Source organism: Bos taurus, chromosome 3 (genome assembly GCF_002263795.3).
Source record: "Bos taurus isolate L1 Dominette 01449 registration number 42190680 breed Hereford chromosome 3, ARS-UCD2.0, whole genome shotgun sequence".
In the NCBI taxonomy this organism is placed as follows: domain Eukaryota; kingdom Metazoa; phylum Chordata; class Mammalia; order Artiodactyla; family Bovidae; genus Bos; species Bos taurus.
This window is the reverse complement of record NC_037330.1, coordinates 1644234-1666503: the sequence shown is the minus strand read 5'-3', so window position 1 is coordinate 1666503 and position 22270 is coordinate 1644234. Positions and strand designations below refer to the sequence as shown.

The following is a 22270-nucleotide window of genomic DNA, read 5'->3' as shown; positions in this document are numbered from 1 at the left end:
AGTGACACTTCACAGGCTATCCCTTCCTGCAATTATTATCATAAAATCTGAGGTATAAATTAGTACAGCTGCACTGACTTTTGAGTCATCATCCAATCAACCCCACTGCACTGTACAGAACCAGGCTTAAACTGCTGCTGCTGCTGCTAAGTCACTTCAGTCGTGTCCAACTCTGTGCGACCCCAAAGACGGCAGCCCACCAGGCTCCCCCGTCCCTGGGATTCTCCAGGCAAGAATACTGGAGTGGGTTGCCATTTCCTTCTCCAATGCATGAAAGAGAAAAGTGAAGGTGAAGTCGCTCAGTCATGTCCGACTCTTAGCGACCCCATGGACTCCTCTGCCCATGGGATTTTCCGGGCAAGAGTACTGGAGTGGGGTGCCATTGCCTTCTCCGAGGCTTAAACTAGCCCAGGTGAATATCTACAGTATCTTTAAAAATGAAAAAGCAACTCACAAACTGGGAGAAAAAAATGAAAATCACATATCTGATAATGAGCTCATATCCAAAATATACATTTAAAAAACTCTCAAAACCCAGTAAAAGAGAAACCACACAATTTTGATTATGGTAATGATCTCACTTATTTGTGTATCAAACTTTACCAGTCTGTACATTTTAAATATGTGCTGTATGTGTAATAATTATACCTTAAGTAAAACTGTGGGCTTTTTAAAGCTATGGAAAGAGAATTATTAATAAAACTCTCTTCTAGAAGCCTATATAGTGATGGGGGAAGAGTGAAAATGGTGTAATTAAGGCCAAAATTAAGGTCAGCTCTGCTCTGCCACTTATTAGCCACAAAAGCTTATATAAATAATGTAGTCATAAAACTGGGATATCAGTTTTACCTAGTGACAGAAATTAAACAATATAGTAAAATATATATTATTTATATTATATATAATATATAACCTACATTATTACAATATAACATATATCTCCTGCATTAGCAGGTGGATTCTTTACCACTGAGCCACCCGGGAAGCCCATTCTAAGCAATAGATCATCACCCAAGTCTGAGCAATCCTCCCTGTACTTAATAAATGCCTGAAATTCCATCCTCCTTGTTTTATCTCTTTAGCTAAAAGCTTGAGCCTTTTTTAAATTAAGTTATATGTGGAAGAGCAAATATCCCACCAGCAGAGTCCCACTGCTAGTTTCCTAGGGCTTCTGTAACAAATTCCACAAACTGAGTGGCTTAAAAACCACACACACACACACGGCACAAACATATTCTCTCACAGTTTTAAAGGCCAGAAATCTGAGATCCAGGTGCTGGCAGGAACACCCTCCCTCCAAAGAATCCAGGGAAGACTTTGTCCTTGCCTCTCCCTTGCTTCTGTTGGCTCTAGGAGTTTCTTGCTTGTGACAGTGTAGCTCCAACCTCTGCCTCTGTCTTCATATGGTCGTCTTTTCTCTGTCTTCTCTTGTGCCCTTTTTTCACATATAAATTTATTTATTTTTGATCGGAGGATAATTGCTTTACAATGTTGTGTTGGCTTCTGCTATACATCAACATGAGTTAGCCACATGTCTTAGAGGAAACCATAGGCTGTATGCTCTTTGACATACATCACACCAGGGTCCTCTATGACTAAAGTAAGGGAAATTAAAAACAAAAAATGTAACTTACTCAAACTTAAAATCTTTTGCACAGCAAAAGAAATAATAAACAACATTAAAAGACAAACCTCAGAATGGAAGAAAATAAACACAAATGAAACAACAGACAAAAGGATTAATCTCCAGAATATATAAGTAACTCTTACAGCTCTTGTGTTCTTTTTAAGTGACATCTGCCACTGAATTTATGGTCTACCCTAATCCATGAATGGACTTCCCTCATAGCTCAGTTGGTAAAGAATCTGCCTGCAATGCAGGTTGACCCCAGTTTGATTCCTGGGTCAGGAAGATCTGCTGAAGAAGGGATAGGCTACCTACTCCAGTATAGGGCCACCCAAGATGGACGGGTCATGGTGGAGAGTTCTGACAAAATGTGATCCACTAGACAAGGGAATGGAGAAGGCAATGGCACCCCACTCCAGTACTTTGGCCTACAAAATCTCATGGATGGAGGAGCCTGGTGGGTGGCAGTCCATGGGGTCGCTAGAGTCGGACACGACTGAGTGACTTCACTTTCACTTTTCACTTTTCACTTTCATGCATTGGAGAAGGAAATGGCAACCCACTCCAGTGTTCTTGCCTGGAGAATCCCAGGGACGGGGAAGCCAGGTGGGCTGCCGTCTTTGGGGTCACACAGAGTCGGACATGACTGAAGCGACTTAACAGCAGCAGACAAGGGAATGGCAAACCACTTCAGTATTCTTGCCTGGAGAACCCCATGAACAGTATGAAAAGGCAAAATACAGGACACTGAAAGATGAACTCCCCAGGTCAGTAGGTGTCCAATATGCTACTGGAGATCAGTGGAGAAATAACTCCAGAAAGAATGAAGAGACAGAGCCAAAGCAAAAACAACACCCAGCTGTGGATGTGACTGGTGATGGAAGCAAGGTCCAATGCTGTAAAGAGCAATATTTCAGAGGAACCTGGAATGTTAGGTCTGTGAATCAAGGCAAATTGGAAATGGTCAAACAGGAGATGGCAAGAGTGAATATTGACATTTTAGGAATCAGCGAACTAAAATGGACTGGAATGGGTGAATTTAACTCAGATGACTACTATACTACTGTGGGCAAGAATGCCTTAGGAGAAATGGAGTAGCCCACATAGTCAACAAAAGAGCCCAAAATGCAGTACTTGGATGCAATCTCAAAAATGACAGAATGATCTCTGTTCATTTTCAAGGCAAACCATTCAATATCACAGTAATCCAAGTCTATGCCCCAACCAGTAATGCTGAAGAAGCTGAAGTTGAATGGTTCTGTGAAGACCTATAAGACCTTCTAGAACTAACACCCAAAAAAAGATGTCCTTTTCATCATAGGGGACTGAAATGCAAAAGTAGGAAGTCAAGAGATACTGGAGTAACAAGCAAATTTTGCCTTGAAGTATAAAATGAAGCAGGGCAAAGGCTAATAGAGTTTTGCCAAGATAACACATTGGTGATAGCAAAAACTCTCTTCAAACAACACAGGAGAAGACTCTACACGTGGAATCACCAGATGGTCAATACTGAAATCAGATTGATTACATTCTTTGCAGCCAAAGATGGAGAAGCTCTATACAGTCAGCAAAAAGAAGACCGGGAGCTAACTGTGGCTCAAATCATGAACTCCTTATTGACAAATTCAGACTTAAATTGAAGAAAGAAGGGGAAACCACTAGACCTTTCAGGTATGATCTAAATCAAATCCCTTACGATTATACAGTGGAAGTGACAAACAGATTCAAGGGATTATATCTGATAAAGTGCCTGTAAAACTATGGGTGGAGGTTTGTGACATTGTATAGGAGGCAGTGATCAAGACCATCCTCAAGAAAAAGAAATGCAAAAAGGCAAAATGGTTGTCTGAGGAGGTCTTACAAATAGCTGAGAAAAGAGGAGAAGCTAAAGGCAAAGGAGAAAAGGAAAGATATAACCATTTGAATGCAGAGTTCCAAAGATTAGCAAGGAGAGATAAGAAAGCCTTCCTCAGTGGTCAGTGCAAAGAAATAGAGGAAAACAACAGAATGGGAAAGAGTAGAGATCTCTCCAAGAAAATTGGAGATACCAAGGAAACATTTTATGAAAAGATGGGCACAATAAAGGACAGAAATGGTATGGACCTAACAGAAGGAGAAGATATTCAGTAAAGAAGATATTTACTTCAAAATACACAGAAGAACTGTATAAAAAAAGACCTTTATGACCTAGATATGCATGATGGTGTGATCACTCACCTAGAGCCAGATATCCTGGAATGTGAAGTCAAGTGGGCCTTAGCAAGCATCACTATGAACAAAGCTAGTGAAGATGATGGAATTCCAGCTGAGCTATTTCAAATCCTAAAAGATGATGCTATGAAAGTGCTGCATTCAATATGTCAGTAAATTTGGAAAACTCAGCAGTGGCCACAGGACTGGAAAAGGTCAGTTTTCATTCGAATCCAAAAAAAAGGCAATGCCAAAGAATGCTCAAAGTACCGCACAATTGCACTTATCTCACACACTAGTAAAGTAATGCTTAAAATTCTCCAAGCCAGACTTCAACAGTACATGAACCATGGACTTCCAGATGTTCAAGCTGAATTTAGAAAAGGCAGAGGAACCAGAGATCAAACTGCCAACATCCATTGGAACATTGAAAAAGCAAGAGAGTTCCAGAAAAACAACTACTTCTGCTTCATTGACTACACTAAAGCCTTTGACTGTGTGGATCACAACAAACTCTGGAAAATTCTTAAAGAGATGGGAATACCAGACCACCTTACCTGATTCCTAAGAAATCTGTATGCAGGTCAAGAAGCAACAATTAGAACTGGACATGGAACAACAGACTGGCTCCAAATCAGGAAAGGAGTATGTCAAAGCTGTATATTGTCACCCTGCTTATTTAACTTATATGCAGAGTACATCAGGCAAAATGCTGAGCTAGATGAAACACAAGCTGGAATAAAGATTGCCAGGAGAAATAGCAATAACCTCAGATACGCAGATGACACCACCCTTAAGGGAGAAGGTGAAGAGGAGAAAGAGAAGAGTGAAAAAGTTGTCTTAAAACTCAACATTCAGAAAACTAAGATCATGGTATCAGGTCCCATCACTTCATGGCAAATAGATGGGAAACAGTGGAAACAATGAGAGATCTTATTTTGGGGGGCTCCAAAATCACTGCAGATAGTGACTGCAACCATGAAATTAAAAGATGCTTGCTCCTTGGAAGAAAAGCTATGACCAACCTAGATAGCATATTAAAAAGCACAGACATTACTTTGCCAACAAAAAGTCTGTCTCGTGAAAGCTGTGGTTTTTCCAGTAGTCATGTATGGATGTGAAAGTTGGACTATAAACAAAGCTGAGCACCAAAGAACTGATGCTTTTGAACTGTGGTGTTGGAGAAGACTCTTGAGAGTCCCTTGGACTGCAAGAAGATCCAACCAGTCCATCCTAAAGGAGATCAGTCTTTAATATTCATTGGAAGGACTGATGCTGAAGCTGAAACTCCAATACTTTGGCCACCTGATGCGAAAAACTGACTTATTTGAAAAGACCCTGATGCTGGGAAAGATTGAAGGCAGGAGGAGAAGGGAACGACAGAGATTGGGATAGCTGGATGGCATCACCAACTCAAAGTTTGAGGCTGAGTAAGCTCCAGGAGTTGGTGATGACAGGGAAGCCTGGAGTGTTGCAGTCCATGGGGTCGCAAAGAGTCGGACACAAGTGATCGACTAAACTGAACTGAATCCATGATAGTCTCTTCTCAAGGTTTTTGACTTAACTAATCTGCAACAATCTTTTTTCCAAAAAGGCTTGCATTCGCAGGTTCTGGGAGATGTATCTTTGCTGGGGCCATCATTCAACCCATTGTAACTTTAGATTCAGCCCTGGGGTGATACAACTGTACTCTGTTCTGTGGAACCAGGAGAGAGATTTGCAAAAGTCCACCTAGTGCTGCAAACAGGCATAGCCAACAGGGCAGAGTTCATTCGGGGATGAAGTGATTGCTGTCCCAGCAGGGAGTCATAACATTCCCGGCCTCATCTGCAAATCTCATCCCTGGGTGAGTAAAGGACCTGAGAAAGGGGTGTAGACAGTAGAGAGAGGTGTCAAGTCTTCTATTTTTGCCTGAGTTAGACCCTGACCTCAAACACCTTAAATTCAAATCTAACTGCTGTGTGTCACTTTCTCTGGAGGAAAACCTGTAGCTAGAGAGTCACCTATCTTCCATCTGGGCAAATTTCCTGAGGTAATTCGTGAGTTAACATTAAAATGTAAAACCCCATATCCAGTGGGGCCGCCTGGTGGAGCCTTCACCCATATCCATAACCTCCATCAAACCTCCCCAGTAAACCCCGCAGTTTGAAGTACTGGTGTGCTTGCGATGCAAACCAACCTCCAGACAGGCCCTCCATCACCGGAGGCTGCTGCCCGCCAAGCCTGCCCACACAGAGGGTCTGGAGCCTACGTCTGCTGCTTCTCTTCCTCCTCAGCTATGACCCGTTTTCTCTTCCTTTCCAAATAAAGGATCAGACTTCTTTATCCTTCTATTATTCTAATTTGAATAATGTTTTTCTGTTTTCCTTAATTTTTTCCCAAGTCAAAAATCCATTTCTTGCTCTGACTTCACATCTGATTTTTCAAGCCTTTGCAGTGTTTTGGAACTTCTCACTGATGTGGTCAGGCTGCCTCTCTCGGTGGCATTTTCCCCTTCACTCTCAGCATGGTCCGTAGCTGTGCTTTGCTTGCCCCTCTTATCTTGAGGCCTGCATGTCTGGTGGGTGGGCGTGGGTGGCAAGAGACGGGGGCATGGCACGTCAGGTCTGTGTGTCCTCGTCATGCGTCCTTGGGAAATGGCTCCTCTCACACACCTTTGCTGTTTCATATATCTTTTCCCATGAAAATTTTTCTGCCATGCCTCTTTCACAAAGCTTGCTAGAAGCAGCTTGCTAAAAATAGATTTGCTTTGGTGACTTCTCTTCTTCCTTGGAGCCTGAACTTTGCCTGTATGGTCACTTTCACTGAAGCTCAGAAATCTGTTCCTTTTTTACAAAAGCCAAATCAAGGAGGACACCCACTCCTGGGCCTCTGCCTCCATTTCATTTCCAAGGGACTCACTGAAAGGAAGTGACCAGCTGTCAGGGGATCTGGGTTGAAGGATCCCAATTTCACTCCATTTTGGGTCTTGACAACCTGGCAACTGATTTAAAGACCTGGCTTACAAACTTTGCCAACTGTAATCCACAGTGGGACATACCATTTACTCACAGCATATGCATATAGGTTTGTGTAAATTTTAAAAAGGTTTCAAAAATTGTATTTATCTTTAAAATGGATGGTACCATTCTCTAGTCTTTTTTTTCTTTTCTTTTCTTTTCCAGATGCTAGGTGCGACCCATTGATTTTATGATACAATAATAGGTCACAGTCTGCAATTTTGAAAAACACCAATTTAAAGAAAGCTGCCCCCATCTCTGCTCTTGGTTAGGAAGTCCATCAAACTCTGCTTTATTATTTATCTTCAATTCACCTTCAAGGCTCTTTAGCTGCTGCTTCCTGATCCTATGATGAGGTGTATATCGATCCTAGAGCCTCTGCTTCCCTGCCAGCCTTTCTGAACAGCCAGCCCTTGCTGCTTTCCAATCACACTGTGTCATCACACTCCATCTCAGGCATGCGGGTGGAAGTACAGACACGGTCATAAATCAAAACCTCTGGAGCCACTGTCTCACTGACCTTGCAAATATAAACAGGGCCACTTGTCCAGATCTCAGCCTCCTTCCTCCTTTCTTTCTCTGTAGTCCTGCTTCTCAGTAGAAAATAAGAGCAGCTTCACAATGCCGCTGGGACACTTGTTCTCCATTCAGGTCATTTCAAGTCCTAGCCCCACACCTTCTTTAATAGACTCAGTAAACTGTGTCTCCACCAAATAGTCTGAGGACTATTAGGTTTCCATCTCCTCCTCTCATAACAGGTTAACTCATAAAAGCACTTGAAATTTACATCCTTCCTTAACACTGGAGGATGCTGACCTGAGTTTACTGCGGCTTGAATTTTTGCATCAGCAGTCAAAACAGATGCATTTTGGGGTAGGGAAGGGGCATTTGAGCGTAACTTCCCTCTTTTCTCAATCATAAACCTCCAACTTCTCAAAAGTGTATTGGGTTGTCTTCAAATGTGATTTCTCAGATTCACTGACTCATGAGCTGGAGTTCAGTCTTTACCACCAACAAGAATGAAGAATGTTTCTCCACCATTTCTATTTTCAGATTTTAATTTCAAATACTCCCCTATCAAATGTACAGCCTCAGAGTTTAAGTATATTTAGGACAGGTGGTTAGTTCCTGGTATTTGTCATGTGAAATCAAACCCACACACTCTGAAGTCAACATTGTTTAGGGAAAATGCCAGGATCAAAGGCTTGAAGAAAGAGTACCCGGTGGGGATCCCGGGGGACACCACCTGCTGAGCTCCTGACTCGCTCTTTCTGCACACCTGACAGGTGAGGGCTTCTCCTGCATTTCTTTTCAGTTTGTGCCTGTCACCTCCCTGAATGCAGAGCCCTGGAGACCTGCAGAGGAACAAAGGAAACAGATCTCTGGGAGAATGAGGGCCATGCTAGGAGGAAGTCCTTATCATCCCCACAGTAACACGAGAATTCTTGGCTAATTACCCTTTCAAGGTTTTGATTTGATCCCCCTCATCAACTCAAATCTCATTTTAAAATAATACTGACCCTTAAGAAACAAAGTAATTATTTTATTAACAATTAATAAATAAGGGCTTTCCTGATAGCTCAGTAGTAAAGAATTCGCCTGCAGTACAGGAGACACGGGTTCAGTCCCTGGGTCGAGAAGAGCCCCTAGAGAAGGAAATGGCAACCCACTCCAGTATTCTTGCCTGGGAAGTCCCATGGACAGAGGAGTCTGGTGAAATATAGTCTGTGGTGTCGCAAAGAGTCAACACAGCTAAGTCTGCATGCACTTTATGCATTAATAAATAAAAAAGTAAAACTCCTTTAATAAATATCATTGAAATGGAAATGTGACTCAAATTTATATAAAATTTAAGACTCTGAATCTAGTTTTATGAAATGTTGATATGTTAAAACTGAGACTGCTTATATATTTTGGAGATTAATTCTTTGTTGCTTTGTTTGCAAATATTTTCTCCCATCCTGAGGGTTATTTTTTAACCTTGCTTATGCTTTCCTTTGCTGTGCAAAAGCTTTGAAGTTTCTTTAGGTCCCATTTGTTTATTTCTGTTTTTATTTTTATTACTCTAGGAGGTGGGTCAAAAAGGATCTTGCTGTGATTTATATCATACAGTGTTCTGCCCATGTTTTCCTTTAAGAGTTTTATAGTTTCTGGTCTAACATGTAGGTCTTTAATCCATTTTGAGTTTATTTTTATGTATGGTGTTAGGAAGTGTTCTAATTTCATTCCTTTACCTGTAGCTGTCCAGTTTTTGCAGCACGATTTATTGAAGAGGCTGTCTTTTCCCCATTGTATATTCTTGCCTTCTTTGTCAAAGATAAGATGGCCATAGGTGCATGGGTTTATCTCTGGGCTATCTGTCCTGTTCCATTGGTCTGCATTTCTGTTTTGGTGCCAGTGCCATACTGTCTTGATGACTGTAGCTTTATATTATAGTCTTAAGTCAAGGAGCCTGATTCCTCCAGCTCCAGATGAACCCATTTGCAGGGCAGGGATTTAGATGCAGATGTAGAGAGCAGATGTGGACATACGGGGGGAAGGGAGCCTAGGACAACATTCACACAAACGATTATGTGTAAAACAGATAGCTGGTAAGAAGCAGCGGTATAGCACAGGAAGCTCGGCTCTGTGATGACCAGAGGGGTGGGATGCGGGTGGGGTGGGAGGAAGGATCAAGAAGGAAGGGACACAGTACATCAGTTCAGTTCAGTTCAGTTGCTCAGTCGTGTCCGACTCTTTGCGACCCCATGATTCGCAGCACGCCAGGCCTCCCTGTCCATCACCAACTCCCAGACTTCACTCAGACTCACATCCATCGAGTCAGTGATGCCATCCAGCCATCTCATCCTCTGTCGTCCCCTTCTCCTCCTGCCCCCAATCCCTCCCAGCATCAGAGTCTTTTCCAATGAGTCAACTCTTCGCATGAGGTGGTCAAAGTACTGGAGTTTCAGCTTGAGCATCATTCCTTCCAAAGAAATCTCAGGGTTGATCTCCTTCAGAATGGACTGGTTGGATCTGCTTGCAGTCCAAGGGACTCTCAAGAGTCTTCTCCAACACCACAGTTCAAAAGCATCAATTCTTTGGCGCTCAGCCTTCTTCACAGTCCAACTGTCACATCCATACATGACCACTGGAAAAACCATAGCCTTGACTAGACGGACCTTTGTTGGCAAAGTAATGTCTCTGCTTTTCAGTATGCTATCTAGGTTGGTCATAACTTTTCTTCCAAGGAGTAAACGTCTTTTAATTTCATGGCTGCAGTCACCATCTGCAGTGATTTTGGACCCCCCAAAAATAAAGTCTGACATTGTTTCCACTGTTTCCCCATCTATTTCCCGTGAACTGATGGGACCAGATGCCATGATCTTCGTTTTCTGAATGTTGAGTTTTAAGACAATGTTTTCACTCTTCTCTTTCACCTTCATCAAGAGGCTTTTTAGTTCCTCTTCACTTTCTGCCATAAGGGTGGTGTCATCTGCATATCTGAGGTTATTGATATTTCTCCTGGCAATCTTGATTCCAGCTTGTGTTTCTTCTAGCCCAACATTTTGCATGATGTACTCTGCATATAAGTTAAATAAGCAGGGTGATAATACACAGCCTTGACATACTCCTTTTCCAATTTGGAACCAGTCTGTTGTTCCATGTCCAGTTCTAACTGTTGCTTCCTGACCTGCATACAAATTTCTCAAGAGGCAGGTCAGGTGGTCTGGTATTCCCAACTCTTGAAGAATTTTCCACAGTTTATTGTGATCCACACAATCAAAGCAGAAATAAATGTTTTTCTGGAACTCTTGCTTTTTCAGTGATCCAGCGGATGTTGACAATTTGATCTCTGGTTCCTCTGCCTTTTCTAAAACCAGTTTGAACATCAGGAAATTCACGGTTCACGTATTGCTGAAGCCTGGCTTGGAGAATTTTGAGCATTACTTGACTAGCGTGTGAGATGAGTGCAATTTTGCGGTAGTTTGAGCATTCTTTGGCATTGCCTTTCTTTGGGATTAAAATAAAAACTGACCTTTTCCAGTCCTGTGGCCACTGCTGAGTTTTCCAAATTTGCTGGCATATTGAGTGCAGCACTTTCACAGTATCATCTTTCAGGATTTGAAATAGCTCAACTGGAATTCCATCACCCCTACTAGCTTTGTTCATAGTGATGCTTTCTAAGGCCCACTTGACTTCATATTACAGGATGTCTGGGTCTAGGTAAGTGATCACACCATCGTGATTATCTGGGTCATGAAGATCTTTTTTGTACAGTTGTTCTGTTTATTCTTGCCACCTCTTCTTAATATCTTCTGCTTCTGTTAGGTCCATACCATTTCTGTCCTTTATCGAGCCCATCTTTGCATGAAATGTTCCCTTGGTATCTCTAATTTTCTTGAAGAGATCACTAGTCTTTCCCATTCTGTTGTTTTCCTCTATTTCTTTGCATTGATTGATGAGGAAGGCTTTCTTATCTCTTCTTGCTATTCTTTGAAACTCTGCATTCAGATGCTTATATCTTTCCTTTTCTCCTTTGCTTTTTGCTTCTCTTCTTTTCACAGCTATTTGTAAGGCCTCCCCAGATAGCCATTTTGCTGTTTTGCATTTCTTTTCCATGGGGATGGTCTTGATCCTTGTCTCCTGTACAATGTCACGAACCTCAGTCCATATTTCATCAGGCACTCTATCTACCAGATCTAGGCCCCTAAATCTATTTCTCACTTCCACTGTATAATCATAAGGGATTTGATTTAGGTCATACCTGAATGGTCTAGTGGTTTTCCCTACTTTCTTTAATTTCAGCCCGAATTTGGCAATAAGGAGTTCATGATCTGAGCCACAGTCAGCTCCTGGTCTTGTTTTTGTTGACTGTATAGATCTTCTCCATCTTTGGCTGCAAAGTATATAATCAATCTGATTTTGGTATTGGCCATCTGGTGATGTCCATGTGTAGAGTCTTCTCTTGTGTTGTTGGAAGAGGGTGTTTGCTATGACCAGTGCATTTTCTTGGCAAAACTCTGTTAGCCTTTGCCCTGCTTCATTCTGTATTCCAAGGCCAAATTTGCCTGTTAACTCCATGTGTTTCTTGACTTCCTACTTTTGCATTCCAGTCCCCTATAATGAAAAGGACATCTTTTTTGGGTGTTAGTTCTAAAAGGTCTTGTAGGTCTTCATAGAACCATTCAACTTCAGCTTCTTCAGTGTTACTGGTTGGGGCATAGACTTGGATTACTGTGATATTGAATGGTTTGCCTTGGAAATGAACAGAGATCATTCTGTCATTTTTGAGATTGCATCCAAGTACTGCATTTTGAACTCTTTTGTTGACCATGATGGCCACTCCATTTCTTCTGAGGGATTCCTGCCCGCAGTAGTAGATACAATGGTCATCTGAGTTAAATTCACCCATTCCAGTCCATTTCAGTTCGCTGATTCCTAGAATGTCGACATTCACTCTTGCCATCTCCTATTTGACCACTTCCAATTTGCCTTGATTCATGGACCTAACATTCCAGGTTCCTATGCAATATTGCTCTGTACAGCATCGGACCTTTCTTCTATCACCAGTCACATCCACAGCTGGGTATTCTTTTTGCTTTGGCCCCATCCCTTCATTCTTTCTGGAGTTATTTCTCCACTGATCTCCAGTAGCATATTGGGCACCTACCGACCTGGGGAGTTCCTCTTTCAGTATCCTATCGTTTTGCCTTTTCATCCTGTTCATGGGGTTCTCAAGGCAAGAATACAGAAATGGTTTGCCATTCCCTTCTCCAGTGGACCACATTCTGTCAGATCTCTCCACCATGACTCGCCCATCTTGGGTGGCCCCATGGGCATGGCTTAGTTTCATTGAGTTAGACAAGGCTGTGGTCCTAGTGTGATTAGATTGACTAGTTTTCTGTGAGTATGGTTTCAGTGTGTCTGCCCTCTGATACCCTCTTGCAACACCTACCATCTTACTTGGGTTTTTCTTACCTTGGACATGGGGTATCTCTTCACAGCTGCTCCAGCAAAGTGCAGCTGCTGCTCCTTACCTTGGATGAGGGGTATCTCCTCACCGCCACCCCTTCTGACCTTGAACGTGGAATAGCTCCTCTAGGCAGCTAATTCATATACATATAGCTAATTCACTTTGTTGTAGCAGAAACAAACATTGTAAAGCAATTACATTCCAATTTTTTTAAAAAACTTAGACTGCCCTGAGTCCTGGGCCCAAAATATCACCAGGGTCTGGAACAGTGTTAGGTCTTACTTTCATATTGGTCTTATTTTATTGTTGCCTCCCAACTGCAACAAACTGAGGTCAGCCACTGATATTTACTAGGTTCTGTATTACTATCAGGGAGAAGAATGCCTTGGCATTTGCTCAAAATTCACTACTTACTTAATCCTTGAAATGGTGTTCTTGCTGTCATCTCCTGCAGCCTAACAGATTTCCCCAAAATGTTATGACTTAAGACATAATTTTTTTTTTTTTTGGTCTTCTTTCTATGGGTAGGGATTTGGACAGGATGGGGCAGCTTCTCTGTGTTTCACATGGTGTCAGCTGGAGTGGCCCAAGAGGTGAAGGATGTTCCTCTAGAAGGCTCACCCACATGGCTGAATGTTGGTTAGGAGCTTGGCAGAGAGTGTTGGTCAATAGCTTTTCTAGCTTGGTGGCTTTGGGGTGGTTGAGGTCATTTGACTTCTAATATGGAAGCTCAGGGCTTCTGAAGAGAGAACACCAAGAGCCAGGAGCTACCCTTAAGGTTCAGATTGAAACATTGTAGTGTCACTCCCACCATAGTCTATGTGAGAACAGTCACAGAAACCACCAAGATGCAAGGGAGGGGGACAAAGACTCCCTCTATGTGGGGGGCGTCACGGATCTGGGGCCACCATAAGAAAAGAATTTCTAACTGCCAATATAGGCCTCCAAGATGTACACATCTTGACCTCAGAAGAGCTGAGAATGAGCATGGACACAAGATAGCCAGCACTCTGGGTTTGCTCCTGGGTTTGCTCCTGGGTTTGCATCCCAGTAAAATGATGAGCCAGTAGCCAATACTTTGTAAATACCATTGTGTTGTAGCTATTGTACCTGCCACAGTCCCCTAAATATGGTACTTCCCTGAGGACAAATTCAGTCAGTCAGCGAATCAGAAAATATCTATTAATCAGACATTAAACTAGATTCTGGGAACCTAACAGCTCACAAAATACTCTAACAGCACTAAGACTATTTTGCCACAGATGTGGTTTAATGAGTCTAATAAAGAAGGTGTTGTCTCTGCCTCACAGAGGGTATGGTCTTTTAAAGGAAACAATTTATCAAATTATTTTATAAATAAATGTAAAGTTACATTAATAGAAGTGCCTCAAAGAAAAGGTGTATGGTGCAATGAGAGGTGGAAAACAGGGAAAACTTCCCTAGTGAAATGATGATTAAACTAAGACCTGAAAGATCAGTGAGGAGGGGGAGGACTGATTATCCAGGCAGTGAAAATTGGCTTTGGCAAAATGCCTGGACAAAAGGAAAATTGGTGAGGATGGAAAGCCTAGAGAATCAGTGTACTGGAAAGAAGTGAGCCCAAGGGAAGCCAGCACAAGCTGAGGCTGGAGAGTAGAAAGAGACCAGAGACTGCAGGACCGTGGAGACTATCAAGTTTGATCACCAAGGTGGTATGTGGACACCCCGCTGGCTGCCGAGAATTCCGTCCATTCAGCCAGTCACCCATGTGTTCATCCATCTACCCATCTGTCCACTCACCATCCATGCAGTCATCAAAACCTGTCTGGTCACTCATCTTCCATGTGCTGAAGGTACAGGGATAAAAATGACTGCTTAATCTGTATGACAAAGGTCCATATAGTCAAAGCTATGGTTTTTCCAGTAGTCATGTATGGGTGTGAGAGCTGGACCATAAGGAAGGCAGAGTGCCAAAGAATTGATGCTTTTGAACTGTGGTGCTGGAGAACTCCTGAGAGTCTCTTGAACAGCAAGGAGATAAAACCAGTCAATTGTAAAGGAAATCAACCCTGAGTATTCATTGGAAGGACTGATGCTGAAGCTGAAGCTCCAATATTTTGGCCACCTGATGTGAAGAGCTGACTCATTGGAAAAGATACTGGGAAAGATTGAAGGTGGGAGGAGAAGGGGGTGACAGAAAATGAGATGGGTGGATAGCATCATTGACTCAATGGACATGAGTTTGAGCCAACTCTGGGAGATAGTGAAGGACAGGGAAGCCTGGTGTGCTACAGTTCCTGGGGTCGTAAAGAGTCAGACATGACTCAGCGACTGAATAACAACAAATCTGTACATTTACAGCTTGTGTACAACCCGCTGGGTGTTCTACTCTTTATTATCTTTACAAAGCAATGAGGTCTCAAAAAGCCTCTCTAGTTCTGGCATCCAGGATGACATTAATGTCTCACAAATTTCACTCTTAATAGTCACACTTACTCCCCGGTTATGCTTATTTGAAATGCATCTTCTGGTCACAAGTTATACTTGGGAATAATCCATCGCAGTTGCTCTTGGAAATCCCTCAGGAACTACCAGTGATGATGCCACATTGTGCTGACCTGCATGGACAGATTTAGCCACATCCTGGGTAGAGACATTAGCTACTCCTTTCTTCTGTCGAAGACATTTCTTTCTTCATATCTTTGCTGGTTCTGATTACATCATTCTCCCAAGTGGGAAATCCAACGTGGGTGTCTACTACAAGGTAATTGTTCTGCTAATCAATTCAGCTAAACTTAGCACAACTTAGCTCCATTCAGTTCAGCTGGACTCAGCTCAACTCAACCAAATCCATGCAACCATCCATCCATGTTTTCAACAAGTATTCTTTAAGTATTTTCTGTGTCAAAGTCTATGTTGGGCCTGGGGATCCAGCTGGGGTTTCTCCACCAGCCAATTCACCTCCCCTTTCCAATCAAAATGGTATCCATGCATTGCAGTGGACTGAAGAGTGGACTCAGAGCAGGACTGTTCTATGTTTGCAACTTAGCTATCCCACTTATTTACTGTTTGGGGCAATTTTTTTAACCTCTCTATGCCACAATTTCCTCACCTTAAAGCATGAAAAATAAAACCTATTTTGTCAGGATTATTACAAATTCATAAAAGGCACTCAAAATGGTATCCATAACCAACACATTGGATTAACATTGACCAAGGAATATAATTTTGTTGTTGTTCACTCAGTCATGTCCGACTCTTCATGACCCCATGGACTGCAAGACGCCAGGCTTCTGTGTCCATCATCAACTCCCCAAGCTTGCTCAAACTCATGTCCATTGAGTTGGTGATACCATCCAACCATCTCATCCTCTGTCAGCCCCTTTTCCTCCTGCGCTCAATCTTTCCCAGCATCAGGGTCTTTTCCAGTGAATCAGCTCTTCACATCAAGTGGTCAAAGTATTGGAGCTTCAGCTTCAGCATCAATCCTTCCAATGAATATTTAGGACTTATTTCCTTTAGGATTGACTGGTTTGATCTCCTTGCAGTCCAAGGGGCTCTAAAGAGTATTCTCCAACACCACAGTTCAAAAGCATCAATTCTTTGGTGCTCAACCATCTTTATAGTCCAACTCTCACATCCATACATGACTACTAGAAAAACCGTAGCTTTGACTAGATGGACCTTTGTTGGCAAAGTAATATCTCTGCTTTTTAATATGCTGTCTAGGTTTGTCATAAGTCTTCTTCCAAGGAGCAAGCACCTTTTAATTTCATGACTGAGATCACTCCATCTGAAGTGATCTTGGAGCCCAAGAAAATAAAATCTGGCACTGTTTACACTGTTTCTCCATCTACTTGCCATGAAGTGATGGGACTAGATTCCATGATCTTAATTTTTTGAATGTTGAATTTTAAACCAACTTTTTGACTCTCTTCTTTCACTTTCATCAAGAGGCTCTTTAGTTCCTCTTCGATTTCTATGATAAGGGTGGTGTCATCTGCATATCTGAGGTTATTGATATTTCTCCCTGTAATCTTGATTCCAGCTTGTGCTTCATCTAGCCCAGCATTTTGCCTGATGTACTCTGTATATAAAGTTAAATAAGATGAGTGACAATATACAGCCTTGACATCCTCCTTTCCCAATTTGGAACCAATCTGTTGTTCTAGGTCTGGTTCTAACTGTTGGTTCTTGACCTGCATACAGGTTTCACAGAAGGCAGGTAAGGTGGTCTGATATTCCCATCTCTTGAAAAATTTTCCACAGTTTGTTGTGATCCACATAGTCAAAGGCTTTAGTGTAGTCAACGAAGCAGAAGTAGATGTTTTTCTGGAATTCTTTTGCATTTTCTATCATCCAACAGTTATTGGCAATTTGATCTCTAGTACTTTTGCCGTTTCTAATTCCAGCTTGAACATATGGAAATTCTCAGTTCACATACTATTGAAGCCTGGCTTGGAGAATTTTGAGCATTACTTTGCTAGTGTGTGAGATGTGTGCAATTGTTTAGCAGTTTGAACATTCTTTGGCATTGCCTTTCTTTGAGATTGGGATGAAAACTGACCTTTTCCTGTCCTGTGGCCACTGCAGAGTTTTCCAAATTTGCTGGCATATTGAGTACAGCATTTTAACAGCATCATCTTTTAGGATTTGAAATAGCTCAGCTGGAATTCTATCACCTCCACTAGCTTTGTTCTCAATGATGCTTCCTAAGGTCCAGTTGACTTTACACTGCAGGATATCTGGCTCTAGGTGAGTGATCACACCATCACGGTTATCTGGGTCATGAAGGTCTTTTTTGTACAGTTCTTCTGTGTATTCTTGCCACCTCTTCTTAATATCTTCCACTTCTGTTAGGACCATACCATTTCTGTCCTTTATTGTGCCCATCTTTGTATGACATGTTCCCTTGGTATCTTTAATTTTCTTGAAGAGATCTCTAGGCTTTCCCACTCTGTTGTTTTCCTCTATGTCTTTGCACTGATCACTTAGGAAGGGGCTTTCCTGGTGGCTCAGATGGTAAAAAATCATCCTGCATTGTGAGAGATCTGTGTTTGACCCCTGGGTTGGGAAGATCCCCTGAAGAAGGAAATGGCTACTCACTCCAGTATTCTGGCCTGGAAAATCCGATGGGGTCACAAAGAGTCAGACACAACTGAGCAAATTTCAATTTCATTTTTCACTTAGGAAGGCTTTCTTATCTCCTTGCTATTCTTTGAAACTCTGCATTCAGATGGATTTATCTTTACTTTTCCTTTCACTTCTTTTCTTTTCTCAGCTATTTGTAATGCCTCCTCACACAGCCATTTTACTTTTTGCATTTGTTTTTCTTGGGGATGATTTTGATCACTGCCCCCTTACAATGTTATGAACCTCCGTCCATAGTTCTTCAGGAACTCTATCAGATCTAATCCCTTGAATCTATTTGTCACTTCCACTGCAAAATTTTAAGGGATTTGATTTAAGTCATACCTGAATAAGCTAGTGGTTTTCCCTACTTTCTTCAATTTAAGTTTGCATTTGGCAATAAGAAGTTCATGATCTGAGCCACAGTCAGCTCCTGGTCTTGTTTTTGCTGATTGTATAGAGCTTTTCCATCTTTGGCTGCAAAGAACATAATCAATCTGATTTCGATATTGACCATCTGATGATATCCATGTGTAGAGTCTTCTCTTGTGTTGTTGGAAGAGGGTCTTTGCTATGACCAGTGTGTTCTCTTGGCAAAACTCTGTTAGCCTATGCCCTGCTTCATTTTGTACTCCAAGGTGAAATTTGTCTGTTACTCCAGGTATCTCTTGACTTCCTACTTTTGCATCTCAGTCCCCTATGATGAAAAGGATATCACCTACAAGACCTTCTAGAACTAATACCAAAAAAGGAACATCACCAGGAAATTTCTAAACATTGCAAACTAAAAGAGACCCTGTTGGTTTCCACAGAGAGAAAATAGGTCAATTATAAGAGTCAGGAAACATATTGACTTCAGACTTTTAAAATCAAAAAGATAAAGTACAAGTTTCCAGTTCTGGAAAAGATGGCAAGCACACCCTTCACCCAGACTCTCCCATGGATTGCCCTTATAAAACCTGGACAGAAGGATACAGCAACTGTTTCAGGGTTCTGAAAAGTAAATAGTAGCAGGCAGATTGGGGAAGAAAACCAGAATCCAAAGTATCACCACATCAGCAGTAAGTGTATCATACTTTCCTATGAAATACACCGTCTTCACTCAGGCAGTGTGACAGCGATGGCAGCAATAGCCTGCAGTGCCTAAGAAATGAAATATTATTCAGCAATAAGAAGGAACAACTTATTGACTCTATTATTATTATTATTCTATTATTGCAATAGATTAGATGACTCAGATTCATTTTGCTAAGTGAAATAAACCATATCAAAAAGACTACTTTATTATCACATTTATTTAACCTTCTGGAAAAGGCCACACTTAGGGACAGAAAACAGATTGGTGATTGCCAGGGGGTGAGGTACAGGGAGGGTTTGACTATAAAACAAATGAGGCATGATGGAATTTTTGTGGGAAAATGGTATCCATTAAGCCTTCTCACTTAAAAAAAAATCCTCTGTAGATATAAAGGAAAGGAAAGACTAAGTGAAAGAGATCCAGAGCTCACCATGACACCTGGAAAAGAGAAGAACCCATCAGAGAGGAGAGAACCCACCACTATGCGTGTATGTGTGACCCCATGGACTGTAGCCCACCAGGCTCCTCTGTCCATGGGATTTTCTGGCCAAGAATACTGGAGTGGGTTGTCACCTTTTCCAAGGACCCACTATTATATGTCCTAAGCCTTGTTTCTGCCCTTGATTCACCATATTCCTCAAAGATCCCTTTGGACACCTCTGCTGAATTCTTTCCAGAAAACTAACAAATACCTAAGTGACTCTATTGCTTCCCTGGACTTAGGAAGATCCTGGATTTCTTGTATCCAGAATCAGGACTGTGCAGTTTATCACGTCTTCACACTTCCCTTGGTGCTGTGCCAGCCCTTCTTCATCAGCCCATGCCTTTAAGCAGGCAGAAGATACGGTGCATGGAGGGAGTGGTGGCAGCCTACCCAGCCCAACAATCTAGCAGAACCCTGGTGGAAGCACAGGTAGGGACATCCGATCGTAATGGTAACAGAGAGGCAGGGACAGGAAAAGAAAAAGGAGCAGCAGTACATCCAAGGGTAGGAACACACAGAGAAAGTGGAGCCACATTAGTGTAGGTTCCCCCCAGTCTCTTCCCTCCACAACCCAGACTACCACGTCATCACATATCAAGGCATCAATTCTGGTCTAAAAATAAGTAGGTGACTAAGCCATAGCATACCCAGTGGTCTGCATTCTTAAGAAGGCATTCCTTTTATCTCTCATTGTTTGCCACTCATGGCTATAATCGGATCTAGGTTTCTTGTCTAAAAAGATTACCTTCCATTCAGATGCTCTAAGTCATCTCACATGATATCCTCTTCTTTCAGGTACTCAATGGTCTCAGATGCAGAAACAGAAAGCATTTTCATGGATCCCATTCACCTCTCCTCAGCTGTTGCAGCTAAACAGATCATCAATGAAGGTGATGCCATCAGACGCCAGGTGGGAGGGTCCATGGGTCATCTGGAGACCCTCAGAAGGGGCTCATTGGGAGATGTCATGTGTTTCTCATGTGATTCCCATCACATTAAGAAGAGCAGGTCCAAAGAAGACAGTTCCTCCAACCCCTCCTCATCAACCTTCATGGGACAGGGTGGAAATTATTATGTCTCAGTGTGAACAGTTCTCTAGTCAACAGCCAGGGAGGTAACTCCAATCTGCCACTAGGGCCTCTACTCCAATTTTTCAGTTAAACTCAGGGGTCCTGGTTATGCTACAGATGCAGATCTGAGAACCCCCAAAATGGCTGGGAGCATCCACAGAGTTCTGTTCAAGGGCATGTCTATATTTAAACCTGCATTTACACCAGAGATTAAAGATAGTTTTCACACTGAAGTATGAATGGGGAGAAGGTTAAAAAAAAAAAAAGATGGAATGGAAAAAGATGTTAATATTTATACAGGAAATTTTAGAGCAGAACCCATACAATATTTCATTCAAGGATACGCATCCAGATTGGATGGAAATTTGGGCAATAATCTTTCACAATTTCATTCCTCTCCCTTCTCATGCCTTTGCCTTTTGTGTCTCTCTCACTTTGATGAGTATAGTGGGGTTGCTGCTGCTGCTGCTGCTGCTGCTGCTGCTAAGTCATGTCAGTCGTGTCCGACTCTGTGCGACCCCATAGACGGCAGCCCAACAGGCTCCTCCATCCCTGGGATTCTCCAGGCAAGAATACTGGAATGGGTTGCCATTTCTTTTTCCAAAGCAAGAAAGTGAAAAGTGAAAGTGAAGTTGCTCAGTTGTGCCAGACTCTTATCGACCCCATGGACTGCAGCCTACCAGGCTCCTCCATCCATGGGATTCTCCAGGCAAGAGTACTGGAGTGGGGTGCCATTGCCTTCTCCCATAGTGGGGTAAGGCAGTCCTATTAATGACACAGCACCCACCTGGCCTTGAGCCTAATCTGGCATCCACAGCTGGTGGCCAGGATCGCTTCCCTAGTGATGAGAACCAAGCATACTACTCCCTTTCCATGTAACCCCAGGTCTTCCTTAGGCCCTAGACCCTTTGGGTCTCTGAGGACATCTGGGCCTCCTATACACTTGATGAGGAATGAGATATTTTACCTGATGTTGCTTGTTGGTCTGGGAATCCCAGGAGGCTCCATCTTCTCAAATAACTACGTTTTTTCTGTTTTCTTTATTGCCCTTCCTGAGGTTGCTATTGCCTCGCTCCTAGGCAGGCCTAGGTGTGCATTTTGAATTTTTATTTATTTATTTTTGGCTGTGCTGGGTCTTTGTTGCTGCACTGGCTTTTCTCCAGTTGTGGCGAGTGGCGGACTCTTCGTTGCAGTGTGAGAGCTTCTCACTGCAGTGGTTTCTCTTGTTGCAGAGCACAGGCTGTAGGGTGCAGAGGCTTCAGAAGTTGCAGTTCCCTGGCTCTAATGCTCAGGCTTAATAGTTGCAGTGCATGAGCTTAGTTGCTCCACAGCATATGGGATCTTCCCGGACCGGGGATCGAACCCATGTCTCCTGTACTGGCAGGAGGATTCTGTACCACTGAGTCACCAGATAAGCCCTGGCCAAGGTGTCTTGACCCCAATCCAGTTCTTTCTAAACTGCTCACAGCACCACTCTAACTCTGAAAGTTCTTTGTCCCTCCTGAGTGGTTAGGAATGTCCCTAACAGCCCATCCTGCATCATCCATGCTCTGCGCTTCCCTTTCTGCTCTACTCTCCAGGTTTGTGTGTGAGTAAGAGTCCAGTTTAAGGAGTAGTGAGAAAACCACGTGCTCTCTTTGAAAGCTTCACTGTCAGGTCTGTGGGGTTCTAGGGACATTCAACGTTTATACTGAGACCTGAAAATGAGCAATGCATTTTTTTCCAATCCTAGGTCATATCTAGGCATTAAGTCAAAG

At 42.5% G+C, this 22270-nt stretch overlaps 1 protein-coding gene across 3 annotated transcripts in view; it reads left to right on the top strand.

Moving 5' to 3' along the window:
• STYXL2 (serine/threonine/tyrosine interacting like 2) overlaps positions 1–22270 on the top strand; it is a 67211-nt gene that overhangs the window by 6869 nt on the left and 38072 nt on the right. Inside the window, exons 2-3 of one of the 3 annotated variants that reach the window (XM_024983987.2) lie at positions 6982–8102; positions 20239–20333. In XM_024983987.2, the coding sequence (XP_024839755.1) occupies positions 20246–20333 (88 nt within the window). In that variant the 5' untranslated portion in view covers positions 6982–8102; positions 20239–20245. 3 annotated transcript variants of the gene reach the window in all.